Source organism: Leucoraja erinacea, chromosome 22 (genome assembly GCF_028641065.1).
Source record: "Leucoraja erinacea ecotype New England chromosome 22, Leri_hhj_1, whole genome shotgun sequence".
Taxonomy (NCBI): Eukaryota; Metazoa; Chordata; class Chondrichthyes; order Rajiformes; family Rajidae; genus Leucoraja; species Leucoraja erinaceus.
Window position 1 is genome coordinate 6,806,090 of NC_073398.1, and position 17,865 is coordinate 6,823,954.

The 17,865-nt window shown below is 48.7% G+C and overlaps 1 protein-coding gene across 1 annotated transcript in view; it reads left to right on the plus strand.

Moving 5' to 3' along the window:
- The window catches only part of LOC129707672 (ATP-binding cassette sub-family C member 9-like), a 154,307-nt gene that overhangs the window by 25,679 nt on the left and 110,763 nt on the right, over positions 1-17,865 (plus strand). Inside the window, exons 3-7 of the mRNA XM_055652854.1 lie at positions 1,636-1,757; positions 6,434-6,600; positions 9,108-9,350; positions 10,051-10,230; positions 17,589-17,639. Of these exons, the coding sequence (XP_055508829.1) occupies positions 1,636-1,757; positions 6,434-6,600; positions 9,108-9,350; positions 10,051-10,230; positions 17,589-17,639 (763 nt within the window). The remainder of the gene's footprint in view (positions 1-1,635; positions 1,758-6,433; positions 6,601-9,107; positions 9,351-10,050; positions 10,231-17,588; positions 17,640-17,865) is intronic.

Consider the following 17,865-nt stretch of genomic DNA (forward strand, 5'->3'; position numbering starts at 1 on the left):
GAGGGAGAGTGGGGGGATTGATGGAGAGATGGGGGTAGGGAAGGAGAGGGAGGGGAAAGTGGGGGAGGTGAGGAGAGAGAGTAGGGGAGAAGGGGGGTAGAGGGAGAGGAGTGGGGGGGTTAGGGGGAGGGAATGTGAGTTAGGGAGGGAGGGAGGGAGTGACGGAGGGAAGGGGAAAAGAGGGGAGGGAGGGATTGTGGCAGGTTAAGAGGTGAGGGGAAATAAGTGTGAGGATGTGAGGAGGGAGAGTGGGGAGGAGAGGGAATAGAAGGAGGGGGAAGTGGGGGAGGTAGGGAGTGGGGAATAGAGGGAGAGGAGGGCAGTGGGGGAGGTCAGGAGAGATAGTGGGAGAGGATAGGGGGAGGTGAGGAGTGCGGGAGGTGAGGGATAGGAGGGGAGTAGGGAGGAGAGAGGAGTTACAGAGGGAGTGACTGAGGGTAGGGGAAAGGAGAGGGAGAGAAAGGTGAGGGAGGAATTGGGGAGGGGAAATAAGAGGGAGGGTGAAGAGTAGGGGGAGGGAGTGCTGGGGGATGATGGGAAATGAGCCGCGCCGGTGCAGTTGGGGGCTATGCGTGAGTGGTGGAATATTGCATTGGGGGAATGGGTGAGTGGTGGAATATTGTGTTGGAGGAGCGGTCTCAACTGATCTGCACTTAGTCTGGTATATTATATGCCTCCAATATCTACATGATGCTCTGGCATGTAGCAGATTACAGAGAGGAATAGATACTGCCCGGTCCATCACAGGTACTGACCAGCCCACCAATGAAGGGATCTATAGGAGTTGCTACCTGAAAAAGGCACACCGCCATGGCCATGCCTGCAATTCACACCTACCATCAGGAATAAGGTACATTCCGAAAACCAGCAGGTTCAATAATAACTTCCACCCAACAACTATTATCACGCTCTTGATAGCAGCACAACACTAACTTCAACTATGAACTTCTATGGACTGCTTAAGTGATGGAACTGCAGATGCTTCAGAGTCTGATGAAGGGTCTCGACCTGAAATGTAATTTTCTCCAGAGATGCTGCTTGACCTGCTGAGTTACTCCAGCACTGTGTCTATCTTCTGTGTTCTCTCTTTGGTTCAACTAAGGACTTGGGGTTTACTTTTACGGTTATTAATTTATGATGGCATCCGTTATTGCCGATAACGTGTTCACGGTGGCGCAGCGGTAGATTTGCTGCCTTACAGCGAATGCAGCCCCAGAGACCCGGGTTCGATCCCGACTACGGGTGCTGGCCGTCCGGAATTCTCCCCGTGACCTGCGTGGGTTTTCTCCGAGATCTTCCGTTTCCTCCAACACTCCAAAGACGTACAGACAGGTTTGTAGGTTAATTGACTTTGTAAGTTTAAAAATTGTCCCTCGTGGGTGTAGGATAGTGTTAACGTGCGGGGATCGCTGGTTGGTGCGGACTCGGTGGGCCGTATGGCCCGTTTCCGCGCTGTATCTCTAAACTAAGCTAAACTAAACCAAGTAAAAGACTCGCTCCAACCACCTAGCGGTTGCTCTGTGAAGCAACAAGTTGATGACACTTAAATATTCTTGACCTCCAACATATATTTGTAAAATACCATGGCGTCAGACCAAGCCCTTCTCACAATGCCTTTTTGTTTTGCCGATACAGGGAAATGAACACACACCACCTTCACCTCTTTATGCCGGCAACCATGGGATTCATCGCTGCCACCACATCCATCATTTACTATCATAACATCGAAACGTCCAACTTCCCAAAGTTATTATTAGGTGAGTTCACACGACTGCCCGATGTAGAACATAGAACACTACATCACAAGAACTGGCCCTTTGGCCCACAATGTCCTTGTTGAACATGATGCGAAGACCAACTCTCATCTGCCTGCATATAATCCCACCCCTCCATTCCCTGGATGGCCATGTGCCTATCCAAAAGCCTCTTAACCACTGCTATCTTATTTGCCTCCACAACTTGGGGATGGCACAGTAGCGCAGCGGTAGAGTTGCTGCCTTACAGCGCCAGAGACACGGGTTTGATCCTGACTACGGGGTGCTTATCTGTACATAGTTTGTACGTCCCCATGACCTGTATGGGTTTAACTCTGGGACCTCCAAAGACATACATGTTTGTAGATTAATGGGCTTGGTAAAAATTGTAAATTTTCCCTAGTGTGTAGGATAGCGTTAAGATGCGGGGATTGCTGGCACAGACTCTGTGGGCCGAAGGGCCTGTTTCCGCACTGTATCTCTAAACTAAACAACACAAAAACTATCCCTGGGTTCTAGGCATCCACCATTCTCCCTTGCACATTGCTTTTAAACTTGGCCCCTCTCACCTTAAAACTAACCCCTCTAGTATTTTATCTGTCCTTCGTGGGAAAAGGGGTCTACACTTTTCATGCCTTTCATCATTATCATTATATGTATTTCCGTCAGGTCTTTCCTTAAACTGCGGCGTTCCAGACCCTCCGGCGTTCTGCTGTGACCCTCCACTCACTGTGCTGTCAAGTAGTTCAAGTTGTTTCTATGGCTATCTGAACAAGTTAAAGTAATGTGACCATTGATGCTTAACAGAAGCACATGCCCTGCATTCTCTGACAAGACCCCGTGGAATTTCTCAGAGTAAGCTCTCCTTTGGGAGCCTGACCCTGAGAACTCTATCTAACTCTCTTTTGATCCAGTGAATCAGCCTCCACTGCCTTCTGAGGCAGAGAATCCCACAAATTCACAACTCACTGTGTGAAAATGTTTTTCCTCACCTCTGTTCTTAATCTTACATACCCCTTAATCTTAAACTGTGGCCCCTGGTTCTACACTCCCCCAACATCGGGAACATGTTTCCTGCATCTAGCTTGTCCAAACCTTTAATAATGTTATATGCTTCTATAAGATCAGCTCTCATCCTTCCAAATTCCAGTGAATGCAAGCCCAGCCATTCTTTCATCATACGACAGTCCCGCCATCCCGGGAATTAACCTCGTGAACCTACGCTGCGCTCCCTCGATAGCAATGATAACACGGGGTAGTGGTGTCTGGTTTGATTTCACTCTGACTCGCTGATAGTTTACTGAGCCCATTACTCGTACCAGTCAGAGAGCCACAGAGACACAGCACAAAAACGTGCCCTTCGGCCCATCGAGTCTGCACCCACCATCAACCATCCATTTTACACTGATCCAACATTAATTCTATTTCCTGGTCTTTCCACATTCTCATCAACACCCCCACAGATTCCACCGCTCCCTACACCCAAGGGTCATTTACAGAGGGCCAATTAACCTACAAACCCATGTATCTTTGGGATGTGGGGGGAAACCGGAGCACCCGGAGGAAACCCACATGGTCACAGGGAGAATGTGGAAACTCCATGTAGGCAATGCCCAAGGTCAGAATCAAACCAGGGTCTCTGGCGCTGTGAGGCAGTACCTCTACCAGTTGCATCACGGTGATGTCCCAGTCTTTAAGCAAGACGGGCTCAGCCTATTTCCTTCGCTCCATAGATGCTGCTGCACCCGCTGTGTTTCTCCAGCATTTTTGTGCACCGTCGATTTTCCAGCATCTGCAGTTCCTTCTTAAACAAAAGGCTCTGTTATATATTTTACAGATGATACAATTGGACATTTTGGATGTAAAACTGTAGGTTTGTATCTCACAGCTGGCAGTGCTGCTGCCTCACAGCACCAGAGACTCGGGTTCGAGGAAACCTACATGGTTACAGGTAGAACATGGAAACTCCACATGTACAGCACCTCCCTTGCATTGACTCCATCTACACCTCACGCTGCCTCGGCAAGGCTAGCAGCATAATCAAAGACGCGTCACACCCCGGCCATCTCCTCTTCTCCCCGCACCCATCAGGCAAGAGGTACAGAAGTGTGAAAACGCACACCTCCACATTCAGGGACAGTTACTTCACAGCTATTATCAAGCAACTGGTCCATCCTACCAACAACTAAAGAGAATTTTTGAGATACTATATACCTCATTGGACTATCTTGAATCGGACTTTATCTTGCACTAAATGTTATTCCTTTTATCATGTATCTGTACACTGTTGATGGCTCGATTGTAATCATGTATTGTCTTTCCTCTGACTGGTTAGCACGCAACAAAAGCTTTGCACTGTGCTTCGGTGTACATGACAATACACTAAACTAAACTAAACCCCATGGTTAGGATCAGACCAGGTCCCAGATGTGGCAAGGCAGCAGCTGTGCCACTTTGATACTTTGAAGGAGACTTTATTGTCACATGTACCTAGGTATAATGAAATACTTTGTTTTACATATTAAAATCATACTATAGATAAACACAATCATAGATAAAGACAAAAGTGCAACGACTGTAGTGCCAGAATAGTAGACTTCACCAAGCCATCACACAAAGAGTCGCCGCGTTTCTGGCGCCAACTTATACCACCCCTAAAGACCAGGTGGCAAGGTGGTAGAGTTGCTGCATCACAGTGCCAGAGACCCGGGTTTGATCCCGACTGTGGGTGCTGTCTGTACGGAGTTTGTACGTTCTCCCTTTGACCGTGTAGGTTTTCTCCGGGTGCTCCAGTTTCCTCCCACACACAAAAGACGTCCAGGTTTGTGGGTTAATTTGACTCCTGTAAAAGTTGTAAATTGTCCCTAGTGCGTAGGGTAGTGCAAGTGCGTGGGGTGATGGCTGGTCGGCACTTTGGAGGTCCCAGAGGGCTGTCTCTCTAAAAGTAAAACTAAACGCTTATTATGGGAGCAGGATGCGGGCAGCTGTGGAGTCAGCCCCCTGTTATGTTGAGAGGTCGGTCACAACTGCACAGATTGTGAATGGCTTGAAAAGATTTGATGGAGGAGGTGGAGAGATGAGATTGGATCATTGCTCCCCCTGGTGGGTGGGTCAGTAACTAATCCAAGACCCTGGGTAGAGGTGACAAGTACCAAATTCCACAATTGTTGTCAACCATTGAAACAGTAGTGGGTTGTATTTCCATTGATAATTTTAGAATTAGTTGGATGAGTATTTATGGATGCGGGACTTACATGGGTAGGGACAGTGTGCAATGATACATGGCAAGGTACTATTGCCCCTTAGAAGAGTCAGTTCATACAGGCATTGCCTGCTGCAGCTTCCTGTGTGAATGAGTGATCAATGGACTCAGTGGGACGAAGGGTTTGTTTCCATGCTGTATCTTTCACTCAATCAATCAATAAAGAACTGGGATAGACACAAAGTGCTGGAGTAACGCAGTGGGTCAGGCAGCATCTCTAGAGAAAATGGATGGGTGACCTTTCAGATCGGAACCCTTCTTCAGACTGGGGGCATCCTGAAGGCATGTACGGGTTGGCCCAAAGTTGGGCTACAGCTCCTTTGCTCATGCTCAAGTTTCCATTCCGAAGCAGTCTGAAGAAGGGTTCCGACCCGAAACGTCACACACCTTGCTTCCCGACCCGAAACGTCACCCATCCTTTTCCTCCAGAGATGCTGCCTGGTCCTTTGAGCTACTCCAGCACTTTGTGTCTATCTTCAGAATAAGCCAGCATCTCCAGTTCCTTCCTACACAATACACAAGACCTGGGGATGTTTCCAGCACCCCAGCACTGGGGCACTTCATAAGCGATTGGAGCAGAATTAGTCCATTCGGCTCATCAAGTCTACTCTGCCATTCAATCATGGCTGATGGATCTTTCCCTCTCATAGAAACATAGAAAATAGGTGCAGGAGTAGGCCATTCGGCCCTTCAAGTCTGCACCGCCATTCAATATGATCATGGCTGATCAACCAACTCAGTATCCTGTACCTGCCTTCTCTCCATGCCCGCTAATACCTGTAGCCACAAGGGCCACATCCAACTCCCTCTTAAATATAGCCAATGAACTGGCCTCAACTACCTTCTGTGGCAGAGAATTCCAGAGATTCACCACTCTCTGTGTGAAAAATGTTTTTCACATATCGGTCCTAAAAGATTTCCCCTTTATCCTTAAACTGTGACCCCTTGTTCTGGACTTCCCAAACATCGGGAACAATCTTCCTGCATCTTGCCTGTCCAACCCCTTAAGAATTTTGTAAGTTTCTATAAGATCTTCTAAATTCTAGCGAGTACAAGCCGAGTCTATCCAGTCTTTCTTCATATGAAAGTCCTGACATCCCAGGAATCAGTCTGGTGAACCTTCTCTGTACTCCCTCTGGCAAGAATGTCTTTCCTCAGATTATTCTCTCAATCCCAATCTCCAGCCTCCTCCCCATCACCCCTGACCTATCGAAACTACAGCTGTGAGATTTCTTCCCCACACGTCCCTGCCATTCTCTCCATTTCCAGACGCCTTAAAGACTTCCTTTGCCCAAGTAATGATGTTATTTCCTTATGTGGTTTGACGTAGAATCCTTGTGTTGGCCCCGGGTTATTTTGCTAAGTTTAAGGCATTGCAGAGTACAGGCTGTTGCTGATTGTATCTTTCTTTACACAGCTCTGCTTATCTACTGGGTCCTGGCTTTTATCACAAAGTCCATTAAACTGGTGAAGTACTATGATCATGGTGTCAGCATGTCCCAGCTACGGTTTTGCATCACCCTTGCATTGGTCTTCCTTTACGGATCGCTGATGGCTGTAGAAATCAGTGTGATTATATTCAGGGTAAGGACGCTGAATCCATGGTGGAATTTTCATTGTTTCTCTCTTTAATTTATCAGAAACTGGAACCAAGTGGCCAATTGGGACGAGCTCAGTTCCTACCCGAGGATCGCGGATGTTATCCAACTTTCTCATTCATTTGAAAAGACTGTCGGTGTCCTTGGATGGAGTCGAGGGGGGAGTCCTTCGAGGGGGGGTTTCCTCGATATCCCGCAGCTCCACTCTTGCTCCCCCTCCCCCCAAACGCCCCAAGGACAGAGTTCCCCTTGTCCTCACCTTCCGCCTTGTCACCACCAGCCGTCGCATACGGCATATAATCCTCCCAACATTTTCACCACCTCCAACGGGATCCCACCACTGGCCACATCTTCCCATCTCCACCCCTTTCAGCTCTCCGCAGAGACCTTTCCCTCCGCAACTCCCTGGCCAACTCGTCCCTTCCCACCCAAACCACCCCCTCCCCAGGTACTTTCCCCTGCAACCGCAGGAGATGCGACACCTGTCCCTTTACCTCCCCCCTCGACTTCATCCAACGACCCCGACAGTCTTTTCAGGCGAGGCAGAGGTTCACTTGCACCTCTTACAACCTAATCTACTGTATCCGCTGTTCCAGGTGTCAACATTCTCTACATCGGCGAGACCAAGCGCAGGCTCGGCGATCGTTTCGCTGAACACCTTCGCTAAGTCTGCCTTAACCTACCTGATCTCCCGGTTGCTCAGCACTTTAACTCCCCCTCCCATTCCCAATCTGACCTTTCTGTCCTGGGCCTCCTCCATTGCCAGAGTGGGGTCCAGCACAAATTGGAGGAACAGCACCTCATATTTCTCTTGGGCAGCTTACACCCCAGCGGTATGAACGTTGACTTCTTTAACTTCAACTAGCCCTTGCTTTTCCTCTCTCTCCATCCCCTCCCCCCATCCAGTTCTCCCACCAGTCTTACTGTCTCCAACTACATTCTATCTCTCTCCCGCCCACTCCCGACATCAGTCTGAAGAAGGGGTTCGACCCGAAACGTCCCCCATTCCTTCGCTCCAGAGATGCTGCCTGTCCCGCTGAGCTACTCCAGCATTTTGTGTCTACCGTTAACCTACAAACCCACACGCCTTTAGGATGTGTGAGGAAACCGGAGCACTTGGAGGAAACCCATGCGGTCCACAGGGAGAACATGCAAACTCCACGCAATCAGCACCCGAGGTCAGGATCTATAGCATCTAGGTCGGCATGGATGAGTTGAGCCCGTTTCCATGCTTATGTTTCCATTCCAAATCTCTCAGTCAATCAATCAAAACAGCGGCCTCACCTCTCTAGTAAGAAAAGGACAAATGGAAAACAGCCCAAACAAAGTGGTCTTCACCCCAGAATCAAGATTCCTCCTGTCATCGAGCTTGCATTTATTGCATGTTCAGAGGTCAGGTTCCAATTATCATTAAATCACATTGTCACGGTGGCACAGCTGGCGCAGAAATCTCGCTGAAGCCCTCTAAAACAGGCACACATCGTGGTAAACCGACTCTGCACCCTCTCCAAAGCCATCACGTCTTTCCTACAATGGGGCAACCAGAACTGCGTTGAATACTCCAAATGTGGCCTAACTAAAATCTTGTAATTTGCCTGTCCCGCTGAGTTACTCCAGCTTTTTCTGTCTATCTTCGGTTTAAACCAGCATCTGCAGTTCCTTCCTACACATAAAGTTCTATATTGCTGCATCATGATTTTCTGACTCTTATATTCAATGCCCCTGGCAATGATGGCGAGCATGCCATACACCTTCTTAGCCACTTAACTACATGTGCTGCCACCTTCAATGTGTTATGAACTTGGACTCCAAGATGCCTCTGCAGGTCAATGCGGTTACGGATCTTGCCAGTAACTGTATGCTTTCTCTTTGCATTCAACCTCCCAATGTGCAACACCTCACGCTTGCATGGGTTAAACTCCATCTGCCATTTCTCTGCCCATTTCTGTAGCTAGTCTATATCCCACATAATCTCCTGGCAACTCTCCAAATGGTCTGCAACTCCTCCATTTCTTATGCACTAAGTAGTTTGAGATTTTTTTTGCACTAGTATTGGGGTTTTAATTAATTTATTTTTTGTTTGTTCTATATTTTCTATGTATATTGTGTTTACAGGCCTGTTAAACTGCTGCAAGTAAAAAAAATCATTGTTCCATTGTCGGTAAATGTGACGATGAAACACTTTTGACTTGACGACACAAAGTGCTGGAGTAACTCAGGGGGTCAGGCAGCGTCTCTGGAGAACATGACAAGGTGACTTTTCACGTTGGGATCCTTCACCAGAAATGCTGCCCAACTCGCTGAGTTCCTCCAGCACTTTGTGTCCTTTTGTGCAAACCAGCATCTGCAGTTCCTTGTTTCTACTCCGATTTGATTCTCGACTCGACTTTAATGTAAGAATATAAGAGTCTTGCCAAAACTCCGGTTTCCTCCCAAGTTTAACATTCAACTAACTACCTTTCATTTGACCCATTTTATTTCCCCTCCTGCTAGAAGTATGTGTTTTTTAACACCCCGAAAAAAGTGAAACCGCCGGAAGACCTGCAAGATCTGGGAGTGAGATTCCTGCAGCCGTTTGTCAACTTACTATCGAAAGCTACCTACTGGTGGATGAACGGTCTCATTGTTGCAGCACACAAGAGGCCAATCGATCTCAAGACCATCGGCAAGCTGCCCATAGCCACCAGGGCTCTCACCAACTACCTGTTACTGAAGGAAGCTTGCGAAGAACAAAAGGTAAGAATTATTGACATTGATGATAAAAAAAATATATATGTCCCAAAAATCTGTGCTCTTTCATAAATTATAGAGTCATAGAGTCATATAGCATGGCGTCAGGCCTTTCGGCCCAACTTGCCCATACCGACCATCATGGGCAGTCATTCAAAACAAGCATGACTGTCCTCTCATGGAGGATGCCTGGGCGTGACTTTGTTTAACGTGGGGAGACTGGTGCACAGATGTTTGATAGCAGGCCTGGACTTGTTGGGCTGAATGGCCTGCTTCTGTCAGCCAGTATTGGAACCCCTTTCCCCCCCTTCCACTTGAAATATTCAGTGGCATGAAATCACTTTAGTACCTTACATTGCGTAGGAAAGAACTCTGATGCTGGTTTAAATCGAAGATAGACAAAAATGCTGGAGTGACTCTTATCGGGACAGGCAGCATCTCTGGAGAGAATTGGCTTCTCTAACTTCAAATAGCCCTTGCTTTCCCTCTCTCTCCATCCCCTCCCCCTTCCCAGTTCTCCGACTGGCCTTACTGCCTCCGACTACATTTTATCTCTGTACCGCCCATACCCCTGACATCAGCCTGAAGAAGGGTCTCGACCTGAAAGGTCACCCATTCCTTCTCTCCAGAGATGCTGCCTGTTACTCCAGCACTGGAGTTACTCCAGTATTTCTTGTCTATCTAGTACATTTCTTCTTTCCCTCAGAAAAACGAGGGTGTGCCGGGGAGACGCTCTCTGTCCATCTGGCGAGCCATATATAGAGCGTATGGCCGTCCCATCCTCCTCAGCAGCACATTCCGCTACCTGGCTGACCTCCTGGGCTTCGCTGGCCCTCTCTGCATCTACAAAATTGTCGACCATCTCAAAAAGCCCGGGAACCCCACGGTGAGTTTACAATTCAGTGTCTCCTCAGCTTGAGCGGCAAGCAGTGGAGGGAAGATTTACGAAGATGTTGCCAGGACTTGATGTCCTGAGTCTAAGAGATTGGGCAGGCTGGGACTTTATTCCTTGGAATGGTCGGGCAGGTTGGAAGAGGTTGGGCGGGCTAGGTCTGTTTTCTGTGGAGCACAAGAGGCTGAGGTGATGTTATGGAGGTGTATAAAATCCTGAGGAGGATAGATAAGGCGAATGAACAGAGTGGGGGAAAATCAAGAACCAAAGGGTTCAAGGTGAGAGGGGAATGATTTAATAGGAACCTGAGCGGGTCTTGGTGAACATTTTGCACACAGGAGACGCCATAGTGAGTTCACCAGACTGAAATGAGTTGCCCAAGGAGGTAGTTGATACTCTCTAGGCAGAGTACTATAAAACTTACAATATTCTTAAGGGGTTGATGTCCCGATTTGGGGACAGGTACACAGCTTAAGGATGGGAAAGGATTTTTTTCACACAGAGAGGAGGGATGTGGGCCAAAGCCGGAGGCCAGTTAATTGCTGGGGGACTCATGTAGATGGTGGCATCTTGGTCGATACCGAGTGGGCAAAACAGTACAGAGGGAATGGCCTACTCCAAATTTCTATGTTTTCTATTATATGGGTTACCCAAGATCAAACCTGGGGTCTTTGGCACTGAGGCAGCAGCTCTATCAGCTGCTCCACCCTAAGAGGATCCAACTGATTCACAGCACACCTGCCTCTCACCTTTATAGCTCACAACACAATGGTTATGTGCAGATTTTACGTTTTGGAATAATTCATCAGTGATAAATGTTTATTTGTAGTTTTTCATCCAATGCTTTATCTTAACTGGAGTTACCACTAACCTTCTGTTTCCTGTTGTTTAGAAAAACATTCCCCTATTCGTCTAGCAAATGCCTGCCATAAAATGACCTCTCTTATCTACTGATCAATTTTATTGCCCTTAGCATGGTTTGTAATTGTGATTGTAATTAATTTATTAGCCAAGTTCGTAAAAACATACAAGGAATTTGATTTGCCATACAGTCATACCAGAAAAACAACAAGACACAAAACTACATAAAAGTTAACATAAACATCCACCACAGTGGCTCCCCCACATTCCTCACTGTGATGGAAGGCAATAAAGTCTTAACTTCTTCCCTTCTTATTCTCCCGCGGACGGGGCAGTCGAACCGTCCGCAGTCGGGACGATCAAAGCTCCTGCAGCCGGTGATCGAAGCTCCCACGTCGGGGCAGTCTAAGTGTAATGGGTATAGCTTGGACCCAATAGCAACACAGAATCAGGCAGGTATAATTGGTCATGAACTTTATTACGATACTGTAACACAGAGTAGTAACACAGGAATGGGTACACCGTACTCACACAGAGGCTCAGGATTGAGCGAGGGTTCCGAAAAGGGGCAGGCAGGAGGCGTGGTCGGGGTAGCGGAAGGTCCGGTAACCAGGAGATCCAACACACGATGCAAACAAACCAGCGAGGGACAGACGAAAGGAGAGTCGAAGCCAGGCAGGAAGTCGAGAAGCCGTTGCAGGGATACACCAAACAGCCCAGGAGAGAAGCAGACAGAAACCAGGAGGTACGGGACCAAGGCCGTGGTCGGGGACAGAAGGCTGAGGTGATATCCGGGAAGACGACAGGACGGAATGGTCAGGGGCAGGCAGGTTCGAATCCGTGTAGTCAGTCGGGAAATCGCTGGAGAGTCTTGCATGAATGTTGAGAACAATCTGGCACTGTGTGAACGGTAAGGAGAGTCTATATACCGGGTTAATTGGTGATCAGAGGCAACTGAGTGCAACAGGTGAGGAGAGTTGGGCTGATGAGAGGGGAGTGGCAGACGAGAAGAAGGAGGGACCGGTGGAAAAGTACTGGGAGGTGAAGTGGATGAGAATGAGGAGAGGGCAGACTGTGACACTAAGCTCCCGCGATCGGGGCGGTCTAAGCTCCTGCGTTTTGGAGCTCCCGGTCGGTCCCTGACACAGGGACCACGAGCTCCACGATGTTAAGTCCGCAGGCTCCCGTGGTTGCAGCTCCTGAAGTCGATCCCCAACAAGAGGCCGCCAGCTCCTCGATGTCAAACCGCAGTGCTGACGGAGATACGATATGGAAACAGTCGCATCTCCGTCAAGGAAAGATATAGCATCCTATGTTTATCTTTACTTCAGCTAGCTATGTCTTGTCATCAAAACACTCCCAAAGTCTATTTATTGCTTCTCCTAACATGACCTTTGAGATACCTTTACTATGTTTGCCGGTTTACCTTCTTGTTTCTCTAGTACGCAACCTCATGGATTGAAAATATTGCAAACTTGCCCAATTCCTGGAACACTGTCACCCGGAGTTATAGCGACATTTAACAGTGAAACAGGCCATTCAGCCCACCAAGACCATCAGCTACTTATTGATACTAATTCCATTTCCCAGCACTTGCACTGCAGTCCTCTTTGCTGTTGCATTGGTGTGGCACGGTGGCGCAGCGGTAGAGTTGCTGCTTTGCAGCACATGAGACCCGGGTTCAATCCTGACTACGGGTGCTGTCTGAAGGGAGTTTGTACATTCTCCCCGTGACCTGCATGGGTTTTCTCCCACACTCCAAAGACGTACAAGTTGCTTGGTTTGCTAAAAATTGTAAATTGTCCCTAGTGTGTAGGATAGTGTTAAGGGCATGTCCCACTTACGTGTCCTTGGCACGCAAATTACGCGACCTCGTCGTCGCGTTGAGGCGCACGGGCATCGTGTGGCCGCGCGGGGCTGGTCCCACTGAGAAGCGCGGAGGGGTATGTAGTTGTGCGCGACATCGCGCCGAAATATTTGTATCGAACAAAATCTTCGCGCACCAACGCCCTGTCGTGTAACTGACGGCCAAAGTGGGACAGGCCCAAGACCTCGGCGCGATGCAACGTCTCACCTCCAACAGCAGCAGAAGCAGGCAAACGATCGCCGAGCTCGGCCTGGGGCTCACGGCCGTTGTGATCCGGATCCACCCCCACTTCTACTCCCAAGACAATTGGAGATAGACACAAAATGCTGGAGTAACTCAGCGGGACCGGCAGCATCTTTGGAGAGAAGGAATGGATGACATTTCGGGTCAAGACCCTTCTTTTAGACTGAAGACGAGTCTCGACCCGAAACATCATCCATTCCTTCATCTCCTTCATCTCCTCCAGAGATGCTGCCGGTCTCGCTGAGTTCCTCCTGCATTTTGTGTCCATCTTCAAATGACGTCACTCGCTCCCGACAGCAGTGCGGGCGCATGAAATTGCGCGCGACCTTCGCGGAACCATCGCGCCTCAACGCAACCACAAGGTCGCGTAATTAGCGTGCCAAGGATACGTAAGTGGGAAATGGGCTTTAGTGTGCGGGGTTTGCTGGTCGCCACGGACTCAGTTGTCCAAAGGGCCTGTTTCCGCGCTGTTTCTTTAAAGTGACCTGAACTAAACTAAGCTAATCTAGATAGGTACTGACTGTTGTCTTTCCTTTACGGTTGTTTATTGGTCTAAGTATCTGCCTCTCACTTGGAAATTAGTTTAGTTTAGTTTGAAGGTAGGGTGTAGAAACAGGTCCTTCGGCCCACCGAGGCCGTGCCGGCCATCGATCACCCCGATATGAGCTCTATTTTACCCCCCTTTCAAACCTCAAACACTAGGGACAATTTGCAGAGGCCAATTAACCTACACACCTGCATGGCTTTGGAATGTGGGAGGAAGCCAGAGCACCCGGTGAAAACCCACGCGATCACAGGGAGAATGAACAAGCTACGCACATCAGCACTTGTAGTAAGGATCAAACTCAGGTCTCTGGTGCTGTGAGGCAGCAACTTTCCCGTTGCGCCACCGTGACCCCTCCCCCTCCCCCTAACTCGAGTCAAGTCAAGTCAGGTCAAGTTTATTCGTCACATACACATACGAGATGTGCAGTGAAATGAAAAGTGGCAATGCTCGCGGACTTTGTGCAAAAAGACAAACAAACAAACAACCAAACAACCTACAACCAGAATGGAAAAGAATCACATATTCTTTTAACATATTAAATATTGTGGGCGGAATGAAAAAGGGAAAAAAACAGCAATTAAAAAAAAAAGCAATAGTGGTACAGTAAAAGTTAGTCCCCCGGTGAGATAGGAGTTTACAGTCCTGATGGCCTCTGGGAAGAAACTCCTTCTCAACCTCTCCGTTCTCACAGCATGGCAACGGAGGCGTTTGCCTGACCGTAGCAGCTGGAAAAGTCCGTTGCAGGGGTGGAAGGGGTCTCCCATGATTTTATTGGCTCTGGAGTTGCACCTCCTGATGTATAGTTCCCTGCAGGGGGGCGAGTGAAGTTCCCATAGTGCGTTCGGCCGAACGCATTACTCTCTGCAGAGCCTGCTTGTCCTGGGCAGAACAATTCCCAAACCAGATTGTAATATTTCCGGACAAGATGCTTTCCACAGCCGCTGAGTAGAAGCACTGGAGGATCCTCAGAGACCACCCTGAATTTCCTCATTTGCCTGAGGTGGTAAAGGCGCTGCCTTGTCTTACTCACGAGTGCTGCGGCGTGTGATGTCCATGTCATATCCTCAGAGATGTGGACTCCCAGATATTTAAAACAGCTCACCCCATCCCCAGTATCCCCATTTATCTCCTCAATGGTATGTACGTCCTTGGATGATGTGCCCTCCTAAAGTCCACGATCAGCTCTTTAGTTTTTTTGATGTTCAAGAGGAGGCTGTTGTCCTGACACCAGAGTGCCAGATCAGCCACCACCTCCCGGTAGGCCTTCTCATCGTTGTCTGAGATCAGGCCCACCACCACAGTGTCATCAGCAAACTTGATTATTGAGTTGGAGCTGAACCTAGCCACACAGTCATGTGTGTACAGGGAGTACAATAGGGGGCTGAGGACGCAACCCTGGGGCGATCCTGTGCTCAGGGTGAGGGACTTTGATGTATTCCCTCCCATCTTTTATCTATCCCAGAATCTCCTGCACATTTCCATGATAATAGTAGGGAATATGAGAGCATGAAGGAAAACCTGCTTCCTTTTCATTCACACACCAATTTGCAATTATCCACCATGACACCAAAAACACTTTCCTTAAAGGCACTTTTCGCTGCCTATTAGGGTGACACAGATCGATAGAGTTATGTCAGAAGGAACTGCAGATGCTGGTTTACACTGAAGATGGACACAGCAGGTATGGCAGCATCTCTGGATAGAAGGCATAGGTAATGTTTCGGGTCGGGACCCTTCTTCAGACTGAGAGTCAGGGAAGAGGGAGACACAGAGATAAGGAAGGGTAATGAGTGTTAACAAGATATCAAAAGAGATAAGGCTCAAGGGAAATATGGAATGGATCATTGTTAGCTAGGAGAAGGTGACAACAAAGCAAACAGATAAAATGATATCGGGGACATTTAGATTGCTCGGAGAACTGGGAAGGGGGAAGGGATGGAGAGAGAGTGAAAGCAAGGGCTACTTGAAGTTAAACAAGTCAATGATCATACCGCTGGGGTGTAAGCACCACAAATGAAAAATGAGGTGCTATTCCTACAATTTGTGCTGGGCCTCACTCTGAAAATGGAAGAGACCCAGGACAGAAAGGTCAGATTGGGAATGGGGGGGGGGGGAGTTAAAGTGCTGAGTAACCGGGAGATCAGGTAGGTCCAGGCAGACTGAGTGGAGGTTTCAGCGAAACGATCGTCGAGCCTGCGATTGGTCTCGCCGGTATATAGGAGTCCACTCCTGGAACAGCGGATACAGTAGATGAGGTTGGAGGAGGTGCAAGTGAACCTCTGCCTCACCTGAAATGGCTGTCAGGGTCCTTGGACGGAGTTGAGGAGGGAGGTATAGGGACAGGTGTTGCATCTTGTGCGGTTGCAGGGGAAGTACCTGGGGAGGGGGTGGTTTGAGTGTAAAGGGACGAGTTAACGGTTGCGGAGGGCGGAATGATACCATTCGGCGCCGCCGTTTCAGACACAATTTATAGGGGACAACAGAAACCTACATTAATATTAAACGGGAGGACAATCAAAAACAGCGGTGCCGAAATGTCAGCGCGGAAACAGCAGTGCCGAAAAGTACCCAACCTGCGGAGGGAACGGTCTCTCAGAAAGGGGTGGAGATGGGAAGATGTGACTAGTGATGGGATCCCGTTGGAGGTGGCGAACAGCGATAGAGTTGTTGCCTTATAGCGCCAGAGACCCGGGTTTGATCCTGACTATGGGTGCTGTCTGTACAGTGTTTGTACATTCTCCCTATGACTGCATGGGTGTTTTTTTTGGGTGCTCCGGTTTCCTCACTTCTTCCAAAGATGTGCAGGTTGGTACGTTAATTGGCTCCTGTAAAGTGGCACAATGTGTAGGATAGTGCTAGTGCGCGGGTGACCGCTGGTGGGCGCGGACTTGGTGAGTCGAAGGGCCTGTTTCCACGCTGTATCTCCCCCAAAGTCTAAAAATCAAAAGTATAATTAATGCTTTGTCCCCAATCCCCGCTTCAGTTTTCCATCCCTCTCAATTGGCCACCCGCCTGTTAAAGAATTGATTCAGATTTAAATGCAGCTCCCCAACCATAACTTTGAACCTGTCCAAACATAAACTAAAAGCAAAGTTGAACTTCATTTAGAAAGATGTTTATTCATAACATTAACATTGGAGAACTGTGAGTATAAAGGGCCTGTCCCATTTAGGCGATTTTTTTTGGTGACTGCCACATGGTCGTGGCGTGGCGTGGTGTGACGCGGGCTGTATTGCTGTGAGCGGTCTCCTCAATTGTCGTTACTTATTTCTGGCCGCCACTGGGCTTTGAAATGTTCGAAACCTCTCGGCGACGGTGGGCCTGACGTTGCCTCTCTTCTCCTGTCGTAGGTGCTGTCGCCAGGATGACGCCAGGTGACGTTGGTTGTCGCCGGGTCATGACCTCGGTGAATTCCATTGGCCACAACCTACGTCAACCGACGACAGTTCCGGCGTCAAGAGAAGTCTTCAATTGTCTTCTTTTGTTGCCGACAGGTTTGTAGCTTGCCGTAGCCTGTCGCTGGTGGAGGTAGGTTGATTTCGGGTGTCGTAGGTTGTCGTAGGTGTGGTCATAGGTGGACGTCCCGAGTCACGAGGACGTCCCGTGTCGCCGGTTGACGTAGCTTGTCGTAGCTTGACGTCGACTAGGTGGTCGCTTGTCGTCGACATAGTCGTGGGGTGGGTGCATTTCCGCCGTCACGCCGCGACAGTGACGGTCGCCAAAATTGCCTAAGCGGGACAGGCCCTTAACACTCACATGTGGATCACACGGATCTTTTAAACAATATACTGCTTATCGATAGAAATGAATCACTTAAAATGTGACTTTCCTCAGGTTAACAGAACGATGGAAAGTGAACTGGAAGGAGCTGGCCCTGCGGACAAAGTAAGTAAAAGTAGTCCTCTTCCCGTCTGTTTAGAATGTAATTTAGGACCTTTTCTGCCTTTTGATTCGTGTCCGATACTCGCAGATGTCCAATCAGAATGGCCGAAGCTCGCAGATGTCCAATTGGAATGGATCCATTTGCATGTGCGGCTGCCGGCTGCATTTCTTCCTTTGATTCATTGCCACGCCCAATCCAGACGCTCAATCTCCGAGATCTTTTCCATTT